The 20,773-nt window shown below is 40.4% G+C and overlaps 1 protein-coding gene across 7 annotated transcripts in view; it reads left to right on the top strand.

Moving 5' to 3' along the window:
* The window catches only part of SRRM1 (serine and arginine repetitive matrix 1), a 28,648-nt gene extending 14,868 nt beyond the window's left edge, over positions 1 to 13,780 (top strand). For 4 of the 7 annotated variants that reach the window (XM_052636078.1, XM_052636076.1, XM_052636081.1 and 1 more), the window contains 9 exons: positions 2,178 to 2,258; positions 2,766 to 2,852; positions 4,116 to 4,260; positions 4,604 to 4,645; positions 7,122 to 7,232; positions 9,196 to 9,657; positions 10,253 to 10,448; positions 12,170 to 12,379; positions 12,758 to 13,780. In XM_052636078.1, the coding sequence (XP_052492038.1) occupies positions 2,178 to 2,258; positions 2,766 to 2,852; positions 4,116 to 4,260; positions 4,604 to 4,645; positions 7,122 to 7,232; positions 9,196 to 9,657; positions 10,253 to 10,448; positions 12,170 to 12,379; positions 12,758 to 12,862 (1,439 nt within the window). In that variant the 3' untranslated portion in view covers positions 12,863 to 13,780. The remainder of the gene's footprint in view (positions 1 to 2,177; positions 2,259 to 2,765; positions 2,853 to 4,115; positions 4,261 to 4,603; positions 4,646 to 7,121; positions 7,233 to 9,195; positions 9,658 to 10,252; positions 10,449 to 12,169; positions 12,380 to 12,757) is intronic. The other 3 variants (XM_052636077.1, XM_052636080.1, XM_052636079.1) reach the window with 3 other exon arrangements.
* The last annotated feature ends 6,993 nt before the right edge of the window (positions 13,781 to 20,773 follow it).

Raw genomic sequence — 20,773 nt, 5'->3', positions numbered from 1 at the left:
GGAGTATGTGTAGCACTGATTATGTCAGTAATGACTCAAGACTTTTAGCCAAGCCATTGTAGAGATTAAATCAGGATAAAACTCCAAATACAAGCTTCTGTGGGGGGAAAATATAATGTTATAGCTCAATTGCATTATTTACTCTACAGGCATTTATTTGCCAAATATATAGCAAACATAACCACATTTTTAATGTTTCTTAGAGGAAAATGCATTTTGGCATCCAGGTACACATTTCAGAACCCAGTTCTCTAAAGTGGCACTTCGATATGCAGGTTTATAAACTAGATTCCCTAAAATATTGTTTTCAGAGTTGAAGAGTCACTGACACTTAAAAATGAAGAGGACCTATCCAGAAAAGAGCTTTGCATGTTTAAAATTTTAAAGGCCTTTCTATTTGAATTTGTTAAAATGCATGTTTTTTAATATAAATTTATTTATTTTAATTGGAGGCTAATACTTTTTAAGTGCAGTCTTGCTACTGATCACTAATTAAATAATCACTGGACTGTCTAATCACTAGATTCTATAGCCATTCCAGTGATTTGTCCAAAAGGCTTATTATTAGGTAGAATTAATAAAAAGTATAGTTAAATTCTTTGATTGGATTGCCTCAGCAAAGATGATTAGATGGCCGTTACTGCCTCTTAAAATAAATCTGTAGAGAAATTTGAATATGAGTGTCTGTTAAACAAAATCATAAAATGTTAAACATTCCATGTTAATTGCTTCAGTGAAACAAAAACAAATGTGAGGATCCTGAGGCAATCATATTGTCTTCAGGTTTAGTTCTTAGAGGACTGTTCTCTGATATTTCAGGTTAATCTTGGGTAAGATTAATGATTATGTATAAACATTTGATTTTAGTTGAAGCAACGGGATGGATAGTATAAACAGAAATAGTAATTGTTAGAAATTAAAGCTTATGCCTGTGCCATAGAAATAGTATCTTGGATTCAGATCCTAGTTCGCTGGAATTATTTGGGTGACTTTGGTTGAGGTTACTTTTTTTAATTAAGCTTTAGAAAGAAACCTTCAGTCTTGGCGTTTAATATTTTTACCATGGTGAAGGTCTATATATATATATATATATATATAAAAATATATACATATGTAATTGCATTTATTGACTATATATAATTTTATTTATTGGCTGTGCTGGGCCTTCACTGCTCCCTGGGCTTTTGCGCTAGTTGCGGCAAGCTGGGGCTATCCTCTAGTCGTGCACGGGTTTCACATTGCAGTGGCTTCTGTAGCTAAGCACTGGGCTCTAGGGCATGTGGGCGTCAGACCTTGAGGTGTGAGGGGGCGTCAGACCTTGAGGTGTGAGGGGGCGTCAGACCTTGAGGTGTGAGGAGGCCTCAGTAGTTGTGGTGCACGGGCTTAGTTGCTCCGTGGCATGTGGGGTCTTTCCAGACTAGGCATTGAACTCGTGTCTCCTGCATTGGCAGGCAGATTCTTTACCACCGAGCCACCAGGGAAGACCAACTCTTTTTGAAGTTTTTTTACAGGTAGTTTAAGTCCCTGCTGCTATTTGAAGGCTATTCTCTACATCAAGAGCCTCTGGTCTCTCAGATGACCAATTTGTTCCTCACATTTCCAGGTCACATGTTTTTCTCTGTGAAAGTTTCATCAGATCTTATGTCTTAATCATTTATCATCTTTATTACTTTTCTGGACCAACCTGTAGTGGTGCTTACAAGTGCTCACATAGTCAAGAGTGTGTGCTTGAAATTTTAAGGTAGCACATAGAGGTTTACTGAACTGAAGTGAAGTGAAGTTGCTCAGTCGTGTCCGACTCTGCAACCCCATGGACTGTAGCCTACCAGGCTCCTCCGTCCCTGGGATTCTCCAGGCAAGAATATTGGAGTGGGGTGCCATTTCCTTCTGCATACTGAACTGAACTGAACTGCTATTCTCTTAACTGTTTTTCTTGGGAGAAAGTTTGAAAGTTTTAAAATCATTATAGAACTTTCTGAGGCTTTTCACCAGACATTTATTAATTACTTCTTTTGCTTCAGATAATGACAACAAGATCTTTAAAAGGACTTATTAATTGTCAGTAAATTATTTTTGAGAAGAGTCACACTTTTTTTGTATCATTAAAATGTGTAGCCTTTTGTTTCGTTTTTTTAATGTATGTAAGTGGGGCTTTTTTTCCCCCTCCTCATTTTTAGTGACAAAACATAAAGGTACTGAGAAAAGAGAATCCCCTTCACCAGCACCGAAGCCTCGGAAAGTAGAGTTATCTGAATCGGGTAAGTGTTTTGTGTTTGTTTTGTGTTTTAAGCTGAATTTGTTTCTGGTTAAAGATTAATCATAGTTTATGGCTTAATGATTAAGAGCTAGGATTGGAAGTCAGACTGGCCTGTTTGAATCCCAAGTTCCACTATGTTTTGTTTTAATTACTTACTTTATCTGAGCCTCTTCTCCTCTCCCCTCCATCTCTGAAATGCATAATAGTGCCATCCTTTAGTCTTTGGTGGTTAACTGAGATAATGTTTATAAGTGCTTGGCACCCAGCCCGAACTGTCACAAATGCCTAGATAAGTTTATTTTTTCAGTATATTTGGTGAAGATAATCTAAATTAGCATTTAAATTGGCATTTTAAGCTCCTCCTTTATTTGTTGGCGGGGGAAGAGTAGATAGTGCTTGACCCAGCTATCACAAATAAAAGTTTAGGAGAATATTTCCCAACTCAAATATGTTATATTTTCTGTATGCGTAACTAAAGAAACACTTTCTAAATGCATCCTTCTTTCAGAAGAAGATAAAGGTGGCAAAATGGCTGCAGCAGATTCTGTGCAGCAGAGGCGCCAGTATAGACGACAGAACCAGCAGTCTTCGTCTGGTATGGACACTGAGGACCTGCTCTTTTTCTCTGCATGTCCTAATAAAAGTACTTAAGATAAAAATATCCAGAAGTGTAGTGAGTGTATTTAGGAGAAATATTTTTGTGCCTTCATAGAAATTTGAGGAGTTGTTAGTTTTGGAGCTTTGCTATTAAGTACTTCCTTAAAAACTTAGTTTTCTTTTACATTGTTGTAAAAGTAATAGATCTTCAGAGTACAAAATTTAAAACAGGAATAAAAATTGGAAAAGTATGTTTCTTTTCTCAACCCTCAGTCTTAATCCCCAAAGATTTTATTTAGAAATTTTCTGTGCATGTATTAAGTATCTGTAGTTTAAAAACAAACCCAAAACACCTAACAGGCTCAAACTGTAGATTATATTGCTTGCCTTTTCAACTTACTGTATCTAAGACATCTTCCCCTGTTAGTTCTTAAGGATCTACCTCATTTATTTACTGGCTGCAACATTTTTAAAATATTGATAATATACTATCGAGCCACTTGCCTGTTTGGACATTTAGGTTATTTCTAGTTTTTTTTCTGTGTATGTGTTTATATGAGTGTATCTATAATTTCTGAATTAAAAAGTATGTACACAGAAACCTGATTTTGAAGTCAGATATATTGGTTTTATTAGCTCAGTTGGTAATTGTGACGGAGTCTAGACACTGCCTTTCCTTTTCATTTATAAAATGGAAACCAAAGCATTCCACAGTGACATTAAGTCAGTTAAAGCTATATAGCTTTTGCAACTCCTTTAAGATGTGGTTAATTATGGAAATGTTTGAAAATGCATTATGTTTTGGATATTTTTTTGGTATTTATAGGAATTGTCAGATATATCTTGTTTGATAAATGATAGGGATATGAAGTAAATTATTCAAACCCCAGTCGGGCTTTCAGTAGCCTTAAAAGTGCTTAGAGTAACTAGAATTAAGTAATTGCTCGAGATGCTTTTTAAGTTTTACTGAGCTTTTTGGAAAATCACTAGATCTTAAGGAGTGCTGTCTTCTTGGCTTGTGCTATGGAAATAATTTGTATAAAATAATTATATAATTGTATATTTATGTATGCTTGACTTTGAAGTCATTGAGCACATATTGGTAATAGTCTTTTTTCCAGAACTCATGGCTTGTATGTGTGCTCACTTATATTAGTGAACTTGATATGCTAATTTGGATACTCCTGCTTAGCTTCCAAAAACAGGTACAGGCCTTTGAGCATACATCTGATGTAAATTTTTGTTCATTGTGTAATTTTAGATTCTGGCTCCTCCTCTTCCTCAGAAGAGGAACGACCCAAAAGGTCCCATGTGAAGAATGGTGAGGTAGGCAGGCGACGGAGACATTCCCCTTCCCGGAGTGCCTCTCCATCACCTCGAAAGCGCCAGAAGGAGGCTTCCCCTCGGTAATGTCTTCACTCTTGATCTGTAGTTGTGATAAAGCTTCATAACTTAAGGGATGGGCTGTGGGCTTATTTAGAATTGGGTTAATTCCATTTCATTAGCGCTTATAGTAGGAAATGGTCAGATTTGGGGGTATTTGGGTTTTCTTTTGTTCAGTGATTATTACTGTTTAATGAGAATTTAGTAAGTTTATACCAGCATGTCATGCATGTGCATGACCTGAATAGACCAGTTAAATCATGGCATTTACTTCTGACTATCTTTGAACATCTAAAATATATATATATATATCTATTAATTTGGTGAATGGCATTCTTGACACTTGTTTTTTTCCACTGCTCTCAGGATGCAGATGGGAAAGCGATGGCAATCGCCAATGACTAAAAGGTTGGTTAGATGCTATTTTGTAAATTAGGATTACATGTCAAAGTTCTAGTGACTTAATTTACTATTTAGGTAACATCCTGTTCCTAGGTTTACAGGTTATGATGGTGGAGAAGTTCCTCAGTTGTTTTGGTTTGATTTAATTATATTTTCTTACACATCAAATTAATGAGGTAGGACAGTAATAATAGCTCTTTAGATTTGGGTTGGGGGGGAGCTTTGTGATGATGATAGGGAAGGCAAGAGAAACTTGGGAGAGACATTTAAAAGGTTAAAAAATGACTGTAAGGCTTAAAGCAATATTTTTCATGCTTCTAAACTTTTGTCTTTGGCTGTTGAACATTCCTTCCTTAATAGTTAAAGATAAATTAATCATGTGCTCAGTTGTGTCTGACTCTTTGTGACCCCATGGACTGTAGCCTGTCCTCTGTCCGTGGAATTCTCCAGGCAAGAATACTGGAGTGGGTTGCCATTTCCTTCTCCAGGGACTCTGCCCAACCCAGGGATCAAACCCATGTCTCTTGCATCTCCTGCGTTGGCAGGCAGATTCTTTACCACTGTGTCACCTGGGAAGCCCAAATATTAATCATACTTAGTGTAAAAAAGTAGTTGTTGCGTGTATAACTTGTCCTCACTACTGCTGTGACTAAGGAGATGATGTGGTTCTGAAGAGGTCACTGCACAGATAGCAAGCTGTCTTCATTCTGAGACTTGTCTATTCCTAATTCTTGAGGGCTGCTTTGTGTTTTGAGGCTTAATGAAACTGATTCTTACATAATGTGGGGTGGTGGGGGCACTTCTGTACTCAGCAGTGTCCACGCAGTTGAAGGCTTGGGTTGGCATTAAGTGTTGAGAGTAACTGGAAGATGTTTGTCTTTTCCTTTTTTAAATCCCTGAGGTATGTGTCATATCGGCTTAAAGAAGCTGTAGACCTATTTGGTGTCAGGATTCCGGTTACGAGTGACTATCCCGTTTCTCTTATAGTTCCTTAAGTATGCTAGTTTGGCTACTTTATCATTTTTAACAGGTTATGGTTTTATGCTCTCTTCAATTTTCTCACATGGAACATAGGACGTTGGAAGTCATTACTGAAAGAGACCTTTTAGTTATGCCAAGCCTTTTATTTTACAACTGAAACTGAGGCACAGGGTGAATATCTCAGGTCATTAGTATATCATAATAGATTCTAATCTGAGTTCAGTTTTTTTTTTTTATGAGATATTTTAAAAGAGGAGCCATATAATCAACAGAATAGCCTCTTGTGCTATTATATCTACTGATAACACACTGGGAGTTTTGCTTTGTATCATCTCATTACTCAGGTTTGTGAATGTAAACCTTTTTCTTTTTGAGTCAAAACCCAGATGTCTTTACCCATTTGAAATCTTCATTACCTGTTGAAACAGTATAGTAATCCACCCTGTTTCTCTAGGTCCTATAATTCTCAGATTAACCCTGCTAATAAAGTGACTTCTCCTTTACTGTCTTTCTTGTAATAAAAAATTTGGTGTCTGCATGTCATCTGAAGCTTATCTGTCTTGACCTACTGCCTCTTGTAGTTTATGTCTTAAATCTGTTTAAAGTGAAGTCTTAGTCTTCACAAAACATAAGCAAGTTTAAGTTAAAAATCAAGGTTATTAATGAATGTTAGAATTTTCATTGTTCTGTTAATGAACTCTCCTTAGTTTTATTGGGGAATCAAGACAAGTAAACTTGAGAAAGTGTGCCTTTTGTGGTTGTGCAACAGAGCTCAGAATGAAGGTCTGTGATCTTACCTATATTTTAACCACAGTGCTCCTCATGATGGCTTAAGTGCTCAGGCAGCTTTGTTTCTTTGTCTTTGGAGTAGTGTTTTTAATTAATTGTTTGCAACTCTTGTTCAACCACAGGAATGTATTTTTTTTTTTAATCAAGAACTTGGAGCACTGACACCCAGATTTTGGGCCTTTAATTTTAAATATCTGTATTAGAACATTGTATTTTTCTAGGCTTTACAGTTGTTCCTAACAAGGAATCAAAAGTTACTTGAAGAACCTTTTTATTAATAACCTATATCAGCTGGACCATAGCCAAGACCTGGTGAACACAAAGTTCAGATAAGTTTCCCAGCTGTTTCCAATGTACAGTCCAGTTAAAAAGCAACTCCCTGAGGTAGTCTTATCACAGTTTTTTCACCTTGTGTCATGTTAAGAATGTTTTACGTGACTCAGACTGTATATTTATATACTGCAACAAAAGTTTCACACAACAAAATTTCCCATAGTTAAAACACTTAGTTTCTCTTTTCTTTCTTTTTTTTTATTTAAATCTGTTCTGACCGAGTTTTGACTGACTTCAGTGTAGGTTGAAAAACACTGCTCTAGGGATGGAGTGATGGCTGCTGCCCTTTGGGTTGACAGTGACTGAAACTAAATCATCTCGATCACTTAGTTACAGATGTTAGTGACTCTGAGTCAACTGTAATTCTTCTTTGGTTTAGTGGTAGACGGAGGAGAAGTCCCTCCCCACCGCCCGCCAGAAGGCGACGTTCTCCTTCTCCTGCTCCTCCGCCTCGTCGACGCAGGTCTCCCACACCACCACCACGACGAAGGTATTTATGAGATAGGCTCGTGGGTGCTGATGGGAGCAACTTTGGATTTCTGTGATTGAAATATTTATTCGAGTGGCCTTGTTCAGCTGTTACAAAATACCACATATTATACATTTCCATTTACCTGACACATCCAGGACACACAAGTCTAGAGGGAGAGAAAGTGGATTGGTGATGGTGGCCAGGGTGGGGTGGGAACTGGGAGTCGTCGTGGTTGAAGACTCTGGATGCAGTTGACCTTCAGCAAGGTCAGGAGTTAGGGGTACGGACGAGGAGCTGAGAATCTGACTGACTAACTTTACGGTTGGGCCTTCCATATCTGTGGATTCATCCAGCGGCAGGTTGTGTAGTACTGCAGTGTGTATTTTTTAAAATCCACATATAAGTGGACCCATGTTCAAACCTCTGTTCAGGGGTCACCGGTATACTAAAACAATTGAAATTGGGTGAATTTTAGGATTTGTAAACCGTATACCATTAAAAGAGGTGAAGTAAATTAAAAGATAGAATCACTCTAGTGATTTTAGGGGAAACCTTTTTATGTTCAAATATTTTCAACCCATTAAATATGGGTTGGTTAAATCTCTGGATACTGGGTCTTTGAACACAGAGCACTGACCATCTCAGACAAACCCAAATTGAAAGCTTTTCTATGTAGTAACTGATGAGCATTCTTCAAAGAAAAGTCGATTGTGAGAGGGACTGAGGAACTGTTACAGATCGGCAGAAAGACTAAGGGCACAGGACAGTTAGAGGCAATGTAGGATCCTGATTTTTGGAACCTGGAACAGAAGAAGAACATTACCGGGGAAAACTGAGGTGGCATTAATATTTTTTAGTTAATAGCAAATTAGCACTAAGGTTAATTTTATAGTCTTGGTGGGCTTTCTATAGTTGTATGAGATGTTAAGTGGCAAGTCTTTACTATTGTTCAGCTCTTCTGTCAGTAAAAAATGATTTCAAAGTAAAAGGGAAGAAAAAATTTTTTAAGAGAATTGCTCAAACACATTATCAAGCGGTATAGTGACTATACCCTGAATGCCTTTTATGTGCCAGCTGAACCATTGGATGCTGTATGTAGTTTATCTTTAGTCTGTAAGATGATCTTGCTTAATAGTGGTATTCCCATTTTCCAGATGAGGAAATCTGGGTTCAGAGTTACTAGTAAGAGTTAAATGGAAATGCATTCTATGATGTTGCACAATGTATGGCCTTTCCCAAAGATGATTTTTAGACAGTAAAACCTTTGAGCTCAAGGTCCGAATGTTTCAGGAGAAAAGCAAGTGGTTGAAGCTGAATGTTATTTTGAGGTTTAGTTTCTAAGAGGCAAGTTAAGGTTATATAGGGATTAAGCGTTAAGAGGAAGGCCAAGTGGGACTTCGGCAGGAATGCATTCTCCCTAGCAGTAGGTTTCCATTGAATACTACTCTTTTGACCCCCAGAATGCAAGTCTCTCGGTGAGGGCAGGGTGATGTCTTTTAAACCTTGTGCAAGTGAACAGTAATTATTAATACAGAGTCCAAACACCAGTGTAGAGAGTGTTCTCCATAGGACTACTCTTTAAAGCAGACTTCCCGAGTTCAAGTTGCACAGTCAATAGACTCTTATGAATATAGTTATCTAGTTACTAATAGTAGTAATGGATTTTCAGTTTCTTCAGAGCAATGCAAGGTTCTTTTCTGAAAAAATATTAAATTGATTCTACATGGATTTTGCTGAATGACTTGACAAATTTGAATTCAATCTGAACCCTATATCTCCACTAACCAGAATGTCTTATTTGTAATCATCTAGGATACACAGTAATTTACTAAGTGATTTCTTTTTTTTTAACTTAAGGATAAAGGCACGGCATTTCCACTTAGAAATATTCTCTTTTTCTGGTGCTGTAAGCGCATAGTTTTCTTTGCATTCTGTTTCTAGTCTGTTAGACCTTTAAGCTTTCATGATGTATTTTTCCTAGGACTCCGTCTCCTCCTCCACGTCGTCGCTCACCTTCCCCAAGAAGATACTCTCCTCCAATACAGAGGAGATACTCTCCTTCTCCACCTCCAAAGAGAAGAACGGCTTCGCCCCCTCCCCCTCCTAAACGAAGGGCATCACCATCTCCACCACCAAAGCGTCGGGTCTCCCATTCACCACCTCCCAAACAAAGAAGCCCCCCAGTCACCAAGAGACGTTCGCCTTCATTGTCATCAAAGCATAGGAAAGGGTCTTCCCCAAGCCGATCTGCCCGGGAGGCCCGGTCACCGCAGCCAAACAAACGGCATTCGCCCTCACCACGGCCTCGCGCTCCTCAGACCTCAAGTCCTCCACCTGTTCGAAGAGGAGCATCATCGTCACCCCAAAGAAGGCAGTCCCCATCTCCAAGTTCTAGGCCCATTAGGAGAGTCTCCAGGACTCCGGAACCCAAAAAGATAAAAAAGTAAAAATGTTTTATCTTTTTTGGTTAGGAACACTTAACTTGCATAGCTCTTTATGTTTGGAAGCGCCTCTCTTCCCCCCACCCCCCACCTCCCCCATACACACACACTTACTGAGAACAGGAAAGAACAGCTGTGAATACAAACTTTAAGGCAAATTCTCAGTCCTATTCCTATATCCTTTTCTGTTTCCAGGATAGTTCCTTGTGGTATAAGCTGAATGAGGATTTTATTGGTTCTTAAGGATATCAGGTTAATTGAGAAGTGTGCTTCCAAACCCAGCTCTGAAGTGATGCATAGGATGCTTCTTGCATGTCTGTAAGACTGATAAAAGCAGTGTTAAATATGGCAGCTGGCATCACTGATTTCCTACAGGAAGAACCATTAATAGAATGGGTAGAGGATAGTAGGGCTTAGAACTACTCTCCAGGAGACTTAGATGATAAAAATTGTGTCGCTTAGTTTGTGCCAGCAAACTAAGTGCTGTAAAATATTAAAGTTGGTGATCTGGTTGTGTAATGGTAGTTGGTGGTTCTCTCTTAAAGAGGGATCTCTGTTTTGAATGCTAAATGTTTTATTTTTCCTTTCTGTTTCTAGAGCTGCCTCACCAAGCCCTCAGTCGGTAAGGAGGGTCTCATCTTCCCGATCTGTCTCGGGATCTCCTGAGCCAGCAGCTAAAAAGCCCCCAGCACCTCCGTCACCTGTCCAGTCTCAGTCACCCTCCACCAACTGGTCACCAGCGGTACCGGTTAAAAAGGCTAAAAGCCCAACACCAAGCCCATCACCGGCAAGGGTATGTCTGCCCTGTTGTGGACTTCCTTTATAAGTGTAAATGGTTACTTGCAAGGAGAGAGGTTTTCGTCTTTTGTAGTTCAGAGGAGCATAATTTTCTGTGATTCAGATGGACTTCAAAAGGAGGCGCATAATAAGTGGTGGTGTTTGCATCACTGCCCATGCTTAATATTCTGTAGATATCCACTAATTTCCAGTGTCTTATAATATTTCTATAATCTTGGTGGTGAAGGTTGAGCTATATAGATAACTTAGAAAAACGGGGAAAAAAAACACACCTTGATTCTAATATTATCTAGGAGAAAATTAGTGTTTCTGTTCTCTCTAGTATTTGACAGGTTTGGGGATAGTTACGATTGGACAGTTAATGAAAGTTTTGATCTTGGATCATGTCTATTAGTATGATTACATTATTTTTTAAGAAAAGTATCACAAGATATCAAAATGTCACCAGTGGTTTTAGAGGAGAATAATGAGTGATCTTTAATTTTTCTCCTTTACATTTTAATGCTCTTAATTTTTCCTATAGTGGAAATACATTATTTCTGTAATAACAAATGAATCTTGCAACATGTGAAATATTAGATGAAATAGAAAGTACATTATGACCCAGATAGTCTTATCTTTGGCAGGCTACATAAATAAGAGTAACATTCTTGTTTTTACATCATCAAGCTTACATATCATTGGGATAGTAAAATATCAGAGCTTAAACTGTTTTCCTTTCTTTGTGATTCATTAATCATGGCAGATTCTTATATTGTGTTAAAAAACATCAATAGTTGTTCATCTTAATCGGGTTGTGTTATTGTGCAGACTAGTTGAATGATGAAGAATTTTAAGTAATTGCTTGGAAATACGAGATTTAAAAATTACATTACAGACTAGATGCATTTATAGCAGAGCCTACCCTTGGCTTAAATTTGGAATATATGCAGTGGAGAATAAATAACCCTGCATTCTAGAGATCAGTGACTAGAGATGTGGCCATCACACACACTTACAATTAGGGTAATAGTTTTTTATTACTTAGGCTGGTATGATGGGTGATTTACAGATATTCCCATTTAATTACCGTAAACAGCCTTATTAGGGATTGTAATACCCATTTGAGGTTGATAAAAAGGCCTCAGAACAAGTTAAACAGTTTGTGTGAGGTTGACCAGTAGGTTCAGGAACCAGAATTCAATTTGGGTGAGTTCAGAGACTTTTCTTCCTATTCATCATGGAGCTTTTCCTTGCATCTGGAAGTAGACCCAGACTCAGGCCAGTCTTGGAGACCTGATTCAGTCTGTGATTGGGAGACCTGGTTTAGTGTGAAGTTAGGTGCCTGCATGCTCAGTTGTTTCAGTCGTGTCTGACACTTTGCTACCCCATGGACCGTAGCCCACCAGGCTCCTCTGTCATGGGATTTCCCAGGCAAGAATACTGGAGTGAGTTGCCATCGCCTCCTCCAGGGGATCTTCCTGACCCAGGTATCAAACCCACGTCTCCTGCATTGCAGGCAGATTCTTCACTGCTGAGCCTTCAGGATCCATTTCAGCTCTTGGAAGTCTTTACTCCCATCTTTAGGAGTACTTTTCTTGGTGGTGACTGGCCTTGGACCTTCTTCCACCTGATGCCCTATGAAATCCTGAGATTAATTCAGCTGGTTATTCCCTTGAAATAAAATGTTTCGTTGGACAGGTTGATTTTATTGCTTTTGTTTTTCTGGATCTCTAGAATTCAGACCCAGAAGGAGGTGGAAAGAAAAAGAAGAAAAAGAAGGACAAGAAACACAAAAAGGATAAGAAGCACAAGAAGCACAAAAAACACAAGAAGGAGAAGGCTGTAGCTGCCGCTGCTGCGGCTGCTGTAACCCCTGCAGCTGTAGCTGCTCCCACAACCACATCAGCACAGGAAGAACCAGAGGCAGAGCCAGAGCCTAAGAAGGTACTTATGGGCCCTGTCTTGAAGGTTGTACGAGTAGCTAAGTCATTTGGTTTGCAGGAGTAGTTTAGTAATTTTCTTCTAATAATTAGATGCCCAGTGTTAACTCAGTTCTGATTGGTTTCTCTAGGACCACTTACCAAGAGCAGGAATTTGCTAAGGCTAAATAAGAATATGAATAATGTCCAGAAAGTTTAATGTATATTTTTGAAAAGAACTTTGATATTATTAAACATATAATTCACCCATTTAAAGTATGGTTTTTAGTATATTCATACAGTTATGCTGCCATCACCACAGATAAGACTCAACATTGCCAACCATTGTCTCTCAAGATTTAACGATACAACCTTTCTGGGTTTTTTGTGGTTTTTTTTTTAGGAGACTGAAAGTGAGGCTGAAGATAACCTTGATGACTTAGAAAAGCACCTGCGTGAAAAGGCCCTGAGATCAATGCGGAAAGCTCAAGTGTCCCCACAGTCCTAGGTGGAAATGTTTGTTACGATGTAAATTTTATTTGGTTTGTACGCAATTCAATTTCAAAATTGCTAAAATGTGTTTGAGCTTTAGACTATAACATTTGTTGTAATAATTGCTAGGTTGAAGTTCACCATGTAAAAAAAAGGGCATGGATTTACATTGCAAAAGGTGTCCACAGTGTATTAGTGACATTCTTTCATTGACAGCTGACATAAATTCGTTTAGAGTGAAATATTTTAAGCCAAAAAAGAAAAATCCCCTTTTTAAAAAAGGGGGTTTAAATATTGTTGGCATTCTTATGGTTCCTTTAAGTACCCCTGGCTATTCCCAGAGGTTTTTCTTTCTACCTTTTCTTTCCTTTTTCCTTTTTCTCATTTGAGTCTTAGCACCCATTTAAGTTATGATGCTTTCAACCTTGATGGTTTGCAAGCTTGTCCAGAAATAAGACCACTGTTGAACTACCACACAAGTATAAATGAATATTTTAATGCCACGATCTTTCCTGTTGCCTGTGGAGTCTCTGCTGAAATGAATCAGGATTCGAGCTCTAAGATGAGACAGAAAATGAAAGCATGTTGTTTGCCAGGACACTGTGGGTTTATATAGATGTGTAACAAGTTGATTTGGAACACTGGAATTTCATTCTTTTCTCTTTTTTTGTAAAGGCAATTAATTAGCCCCAGGAAGGATCCTTCAGTTACATAAAATTTTGTTTTATGAAATGTCATGGCTCCATTCATAATTTTGTCTTGTTCCAGTCAGTATATACAACTTTCAGAGCTCTTGTATTTGGAAAGCTGGAAGGGCCCAGACTTTGAAATAGTGTCTTGTTTTCACTGTTTTTGTTTTGTTTTTGTTTCTGTTTTTTTTTTTTTTTTAAACTAAAGCTATATAAAGCTTGTGGATTAAACAGAATAAATTTCTAAATTTAAAAGTGTTGGCCACTCACTTTTATTACCACCTGAACACTGCAGGAGGCCCGCCTTGGGGATCTTGCAGGGCCTGTATTTTTACCCCCTTGGCAGCTCTGGCAGAGGGAGGATTGGGCAAGGGAAATACAAGGTGATAAAACTGTGCTGGCATCTTTATTTAGTAATTAATATGGTAAGTGTATGAGAGGGAAGTACACAGTGAGACTGGAACGTATATAATGGGCAGGTCAGCCAGGCACAGGGGAAGAGAAGAATTTCAGGCAGAGCACACAGTATGTCTACCCCAAGGCAGAAGGAGTCTGGCACATTCCAGGAAGTGAATGAAGGCTAAAAAATGACTGGAGCAGTCTACCTCTATCAGAGGCACGTGTGTGCATGTGTGGGGTGGGGTGATTGGTATAGGTGGTGTCTGGTGTGTGTGTGTGGTGTTTGGCTCCCTACAGGCCATATTTTAATTTTAAGATTGAGGAGAATGATATAATTTGAGAGAACTTGGAAGCTGATAAGGTAAACCAGTAGCACTCACATCTTCTGTGTATGGGGCAACTTAAGAGAGCTTTCAAGGATCTTCCATGTGACTTCCTTTTGATTTTATAATTTGGCAATGTTGGAAATGCACAGAATACCCAGTATCTAAGGTGGTTACTCCTGACTTACCCCTTCCAATATGAGCAAACCTGTGAACATCATTTGGGGGTACTGCTGTCTAGCCATTCACTCATTCAGTCCATTTATTCACTTGTCTCATTTATTCAGTAGGCTTTCATTCCTCCACTTGACTGAACTGCTTGTTATGGTGAGCAGCAGCCTTCATTTTGCCAAAATGAGCGATCAGTTTCCATCCTTCACTAGCCCTGGTGGCAGACTTTGACTTACTCACTCCTTTGCTGAAACACTTGACCTTCTAGATGGAACACTAGGTTTCCTCCTACCTCACTAGCTCTTATCTCTCTTGGATGCTTTGAAATGTGATGTGATGGGAGTCTGGAGAGAAAGCTGCCGAAGACAAAAGAATCCCTAGGTCCTTTAAATATCTTTTTGTTGATGTGTCAAACTTTCCAGTTAAACTTCCCCTTGACCTAGACCCCTATCCAGCTACCCGGTTGATAAGTTCATTTGGGTGTCTAAAAGGCATGCCAAGTTGCATGTGTCCTCCGATCGCGTCTCAGTCTCATTTGGCGCCCGTTACATTCACTCAAAATTGAGTTGATAGTGACAGCGTTGTTCACCCTCCAGTACTCATGCACACAAGGCATGTTCCCAGTAGCCTGTCAGAGCGTGGTGGTAGTTCAGTTGCTAAGTCGTGTCTGCCTCTCTGCGACCCCGTGGACTGTAGTCCGCCCAGCTGCTCTGTCTACGGGATTTTTTCAGGCAAGAATCTGAAGGGGGTTGCCGTTCCCTTCTCCAGGGGATCCTCCCAACCCAGGGATCCAACCCAGGTCTCCTGCATTGGCAGGTGGATTCTTTATCAACTGAGCTACCAGGGAGTCTTGTTAGATCATAGTACTGCTCAAAACCCTCAAGAGGCTCTTTTTCCTGCCTCAGGAAAATCCAAATTTCTTACTCTGGCCTGCAAGACCCAGTAGCACCTGCTTGGGCATCCTCATCTCCTCCCCTCAGTCTGCTCAAGCCGTATCTACCTCCTTGCTCTTGCTTTGATCAAAGTTTATTCTCTCTTAAAAGCTTTTGTTTTCACTGCCCGATCTGAGCTGTTCCTTTACTAGGGTTTTTTCAGACAGGCTTCCCTAACTTCTCTTTTTTCATTAATAGTGATGATTCCAACCTGAAATGATGTATTTTTGGTCCCTAGGAACTTGGTCTTGCTTGGGACTGTGCCCCCAGTGCATAGTACACTGTAGAAGCACAAATACTTGATGAACAGATGAGAAATAAGTGTAACTGACTGCCATTGCCAGGCACTGCTAGGGCTTGAGGTGAGGAAAACGAAGGCATGGTGATTGCTGCCAGCTATCTAGTATTTGCCTCCTGGGGATAAACAATGTGGAGTGGGCAAGAACACAAAGAGTCTGGCAGGCCAAAGTTTCTACCTTAGCTTTCCAGTGTGTGACCTTGGTTAAAAGCTACTTGACCTCTAAGTGTTTCCATTTCTTGGATCTGAGTCAAATAATGGAACTATCTCAGTTTTTAAACAGCTAGATGTGTTAATGCATATGAAGTGTGATAGTACGGAACGAGGTCCCCATTTCCTTAGGTAACATAACGTGGTCATTCTGTTAACTATGACAAGTTTTAGTTTGGCTGTCCGAAAGGGATTTTAATCATCTCTTTTCGATGTAATTTTTTCTTTAAAATTCACCATTTCAAAGTGTGCAGTTCAGTGGTACTTCGTATATTCACAAGGTTATGCAACCATCACCACCATTCCTGAACATTTTCATTACCCTAAAAAGAAACTGCCTATTAGCAGTCACTTCCCATTCTCCTGACAGTCCTAGCAGACCCAGCTGTCTATAGATTTGTTTATTCTGGACATTTCATTGGTATTTCGTATGTGCCCTTTTGTGTCTGACTTCTGTCATTTAAGTTATAAACTGCTCAGTTGTGTCCAACTCTGCGACCCCATGGACTGTAGCCTGTCAGCCTCCTCTGTCTATGGAGTTCTTCAGGCAAGAATACTGGAATGGGTTGCCATCTCCTCCTCCAGGGGATCTTCCCAACCCAGGGGTAGAACCTGCGTCTCTTGCATCTCCTGCACTGGCAGGTGCATTCTCTGCCACTGCACTACCTGGGAAGCCCAACATCATGTGTTTAAGGTTCATCAATGGTGCTTCATATATTTTATTTCTTAAGTGGTATTGCCTTATATGGATATACTACATTTTGTTTATCCATTCATCAGTTGGACATTTGAGCTGTTTGTGCTTTCCAGCTATTGTGAATAAAGCCGCTATGAACATTTGCATACAAGTTTTCATGTGGACATATATTCTCTTGGGTATGTATATACATTTATAGGTATACCTAGGCCTGGCATTGCTGGGTCATATGTAATTCAACTTTTTAAGAAACTGCTGGACAATTTTCAAAAACAGCTGTACTGTCCTAACATTGTTACTAGCAGATATGAGGATTATCACTTCTCCACATCCTTAATGACTAGCCTAGTGAGTGTGAACTGGTATCTCACTGTGGATTGATTTGCTTGTCTTGTGATGGCTAGCAATGCTGAGCATCTTTTCATGTGTTGACAGACTTCAATGCCGTGTTAAGGCAGATTTGTATCTCTACGAGAATATTACTGAAATTGTAGGCTCTCGGGGTTTCTGCAGAGTAGCACTCAGCAGTAAAGAATCCACCTGCCATCCAGTAGGCAGTGGAGATGGAGGTTGAATACCTGGGTCGGGATTTCCCAGAGGAGGAAATGGCAACCCCTTCCAGTAGGAAAATCCCATGGACAGAGGAGACCGGTGGGCTACAGTCCATGGGATTGCAAAAGAGCTGGACATGACCGAGTGACCAACAACAGCAAACGGGTCAACAGTGTGTTTGGAAAGTGCCTGTCGCAGAGGTTGGGGCTGGGGGATTATGGCCATACAGAAATTTGTTCCCATATTGTGAAGAGGATCAGGAGACTAAGCAAGGCTGTGACTTAAGGTACATGCAGGTCTGGTTGATACTGTCCCTCCTATCATCTGATAGAGAACACTTTTTCCAAATATACCTGCCTGGTATTAAAATCATATTAGATGATGGAAGTAGAAACTCTAGGCATTGGAATTAAGGATTTTCAGAGCTTATGACTCTGAAAAATTCAAGTTTAGAAGCTGAACTTTGAAAGGCATTAATACTCCAAAGGCCCAGCTCTGCTCATTCCTTTCTGAAAGGCCAGCTCCAAAAGTCTAAGACTATTTTGTCTTTTGAAAGCTTATTTGCAGTATTTTTCATAAATATCCATCTTAGCTCATACAAAACATGTCTTTTGGCCTTTAGGAACTCAATTATTGCTGTATTCCTAACTGGTCTATGCAAATCTGTTTTTAAAAGAAAGATACGATCTGAAATACAGGTTTTTCCGGAGCTCCTTGCAAAATCCTTCCACATCTGTCAAGCTTCACATCGTATGTCACATATGCCAATGATGTTAAGTTGGCACGCTTTCACATCATAAGGGATTTTTGCCACGATGCCCTTTTATTTCTGGTGTATCATGGTAGAGAAGTTGATGTACTGATTTCCTGAGTGGCACCATGTATACAGAGGACTATGGGTACCTCTCACCTGACAGGGCAGTCGTAAACTCTTCAGCTGGCAACTTCCTTAAGAGGAATTGTTTTGCTGATGGCAGGTTGAGACGCCACAGTGAATTGTAAAGTTGAACGGGTCACAACCAGCATATAAAGAAGAAAATGAAATAATAAATTCAAGTGTGAATCACATATAGTAGGTTAAGTGTTATTTCATGAAGTATGTATGTGCATGTGTGTTTGTTACTGGATTACAATTAAAATGTATTCTAATGTGATTAATACAGTCAACAAAATGGAAAACTGCTACCCCCCAGATTGCCTAGTCTACCAGCTTTTAAACTGCTCGCAGAGCCCTGAGTGTTGTGATTCAGATTTTCTCTGTAGGATGGAGTCTCTAGCAATACCAGTCTTCTTTGAGGGACTGAGATATGATACAGGTAGGACCGAGATGACACAAGGTTTGCAAGGGCCTTGCTCTGCTCTGATGTTTTTTTTCCTTTAACTTTGAACTTCCCTGTTAGATTTGGTTTAATAAGGGTTCCACAACCAAAACTATGAAAACCAGCCATTTAGCTTAGACCTGGTGATCAACAGATAGAGACTGCAAAGGGGAACTGACTGCCCCAAAGTAAAGCCTCCCTCACTCCAGGTGCCCTGCCATCCCCAACACTGCCTCAGCCAGGGGCTGCTAAGGGCACTCAGTGTTTTTATTTTTTGTTGTTAAGGCAGGTTTGAAAGTGAAAGTGTTAGCCGCTCAGTTGTGTTCAACTCTGCAACCCCGTGGACCATAGCCTACCAGGCTCCTCTGTCCATGGAGTTCTCCAGGCAAGAATACTGGAGTGGTTTGCCATGCCCTTCTCCAGGGCATCTTCCTGACCCAGGGATCAAACACGGGTCTCCTGCATTGCAGACAGATTCTTAACCGTCTGAGCCACCAGGGAAGCCCAAGGCAGGTTTATTGAGATATAATTTACATAAGTAAAATCCAACTTTCCAGGGAGCATCATTCTATGAACTCTGTCAAATGTGGTCATGCCCAACTCTGCAGCCCCATGGACAGTGCATGGAATTCTCCAGGCCAGAATACTGAAGTGGGTTGCCATTCCCTTCTCTAGGGGATCTTCCTGACCCAGGGATTGAACCCAGGTCTCCCGCATTGCAGGCAGATTCTTTACCAGCTGAACCACGAGGGAAGCCCTGTCAAATGTATACAGTCATTTAAACACTACTACAGGGAAGATACAGAGTTATTTCCACCCCCTCAAGGAACTGAGGACCCCCGGCTTTAATTCCGGACACAACTGAAGCGACTTAGCAGCAGCAGCAGCTTTAATTCAATGGCAGCCCACTCCAGTATTCTTGCCTGAACAATCCTATGGACAGAGGAGCCTGGTGGGCTGCAGTCCATGGGGCCGCTAGGAGTCGGACTCGACTGAGCGACTTCACTTTCATTTTTCATTTTCATGCATTGAAGAAGGAAATGGCAACCCACTCCAGTATTCTTGCCTGGAGGATCCCAGGGACAGGGGAGCCTGGTGGGCTGCCGACTGTGAGGCCACACAGAGTGCAACATGACTGAAGCGACTTAGCAGCAGCTTTAATTCTGTTGTAGTTGAAGGAAACAGAGTACCCAGGCGCTTCTGAGGCAGAGGTAGTAGTAGCTTGCAGTGAATAGTGGAGATGTGGAAGGGAAAACTCCCAAACAGGAAAGGATGTGCAAAAGTGGCCTTTGTGAACCTCAAGTCCCACATCTGCTCCTTACCTAGAGCATATCTGGGTGGGGACCTTTCTAGCAGTTTAAGTGTGGAGGCTTTGGCTTACGTAGCCCACAGGCTCAGAGAGGGTGGTAAGCCTGCCGAGTCTGGACCCCACCTGGAGGGGGAAGCTCACTTCAACCAGTGGGACCCACCCAGACAGCCAAGGTGTGCTGAGCAGCCCCCAGGCACCCTGTGATTTCCCACTTCCGTTCTTTTGCGTTTTTCCTGCTGTTCTCTGCCTGGGATACCCTTTCTTGTCTCCTAATGTCCAAGTCCTTTTGGGAATTAGAAATGTATTTAAGATGATGGTCTCTAACTATAAAATATATATCAACCAGTCCATCCTAAAGGAGATCAGTCCTGGGAGTTCATTGGAAGGACTGATGTTGAAGGTGAAACTCCAATACTTTGGCCATCTGATGTGAAGAGCTGACTCATTTGAAAAGACCCTGATGTTGGGAAAGATTGAAGGCAGGAGAAGGGAACGACAGAGGATCAGATGGTTAGATGGCATCACCAACTCAATGGACATGAGTTTGGATGAACTCCAGCAGCTGGTGATGGACAGGGAGGCCTGGCGTGCTGCGGTTCATGAGGTCACAAAGAGTCGGACACAACTGAGTGAGTGAACTGATACTGATGTTCACTTCTAGAGAAACTGGAAAACAAAAAGAGAAAAACTTGGGAAATTCCCTGGCAGTTCAGTGGTTAGGACTCAGGCTTTCACTGTAGGGGCCTGGGTTCAATTCCTAGTCTAGAAACTTAAAATCCCACAAGCCACACAGCACAGCAGCGTGCCCCTACACCACCACCACCAAAAAAAAAAAAAAAAAAGAAATTGTTGTCAATCCCATCATCCAAATACAACCAAAGGCTCAGGTCAACTACTGTACTTGAAAACAATCACCCATCACTGAGCTCCCCTCCTGTAATATATGGAACAAACCCGGTTTTCCCCAAATATATTTAGAAGTACTCACAGAGCATATCAGGATGAAACCATGTATATACAGTGTTTTA

The sequence above is a fragment of the Budorcas taxicolor genome, chromosome 2, assembly GCF_023091745.1.
Source record: "Budorcas taxicolor isolate Tak-1 chromosome 2, Takin1.1, whole genome shotgun sequence".
In the NCBI taxonomy this organism is placed as follows: Eukaryota; Metazoa; Chordata; class Mammalia; order Artiodactyla; family Bovidae; genus Budorcas; species Budorcas taxicolor.
Note: the sequence above shows the minus strand (reverse complement) of the source record. Positions and strands in the feature narration are given on the sequence as shown.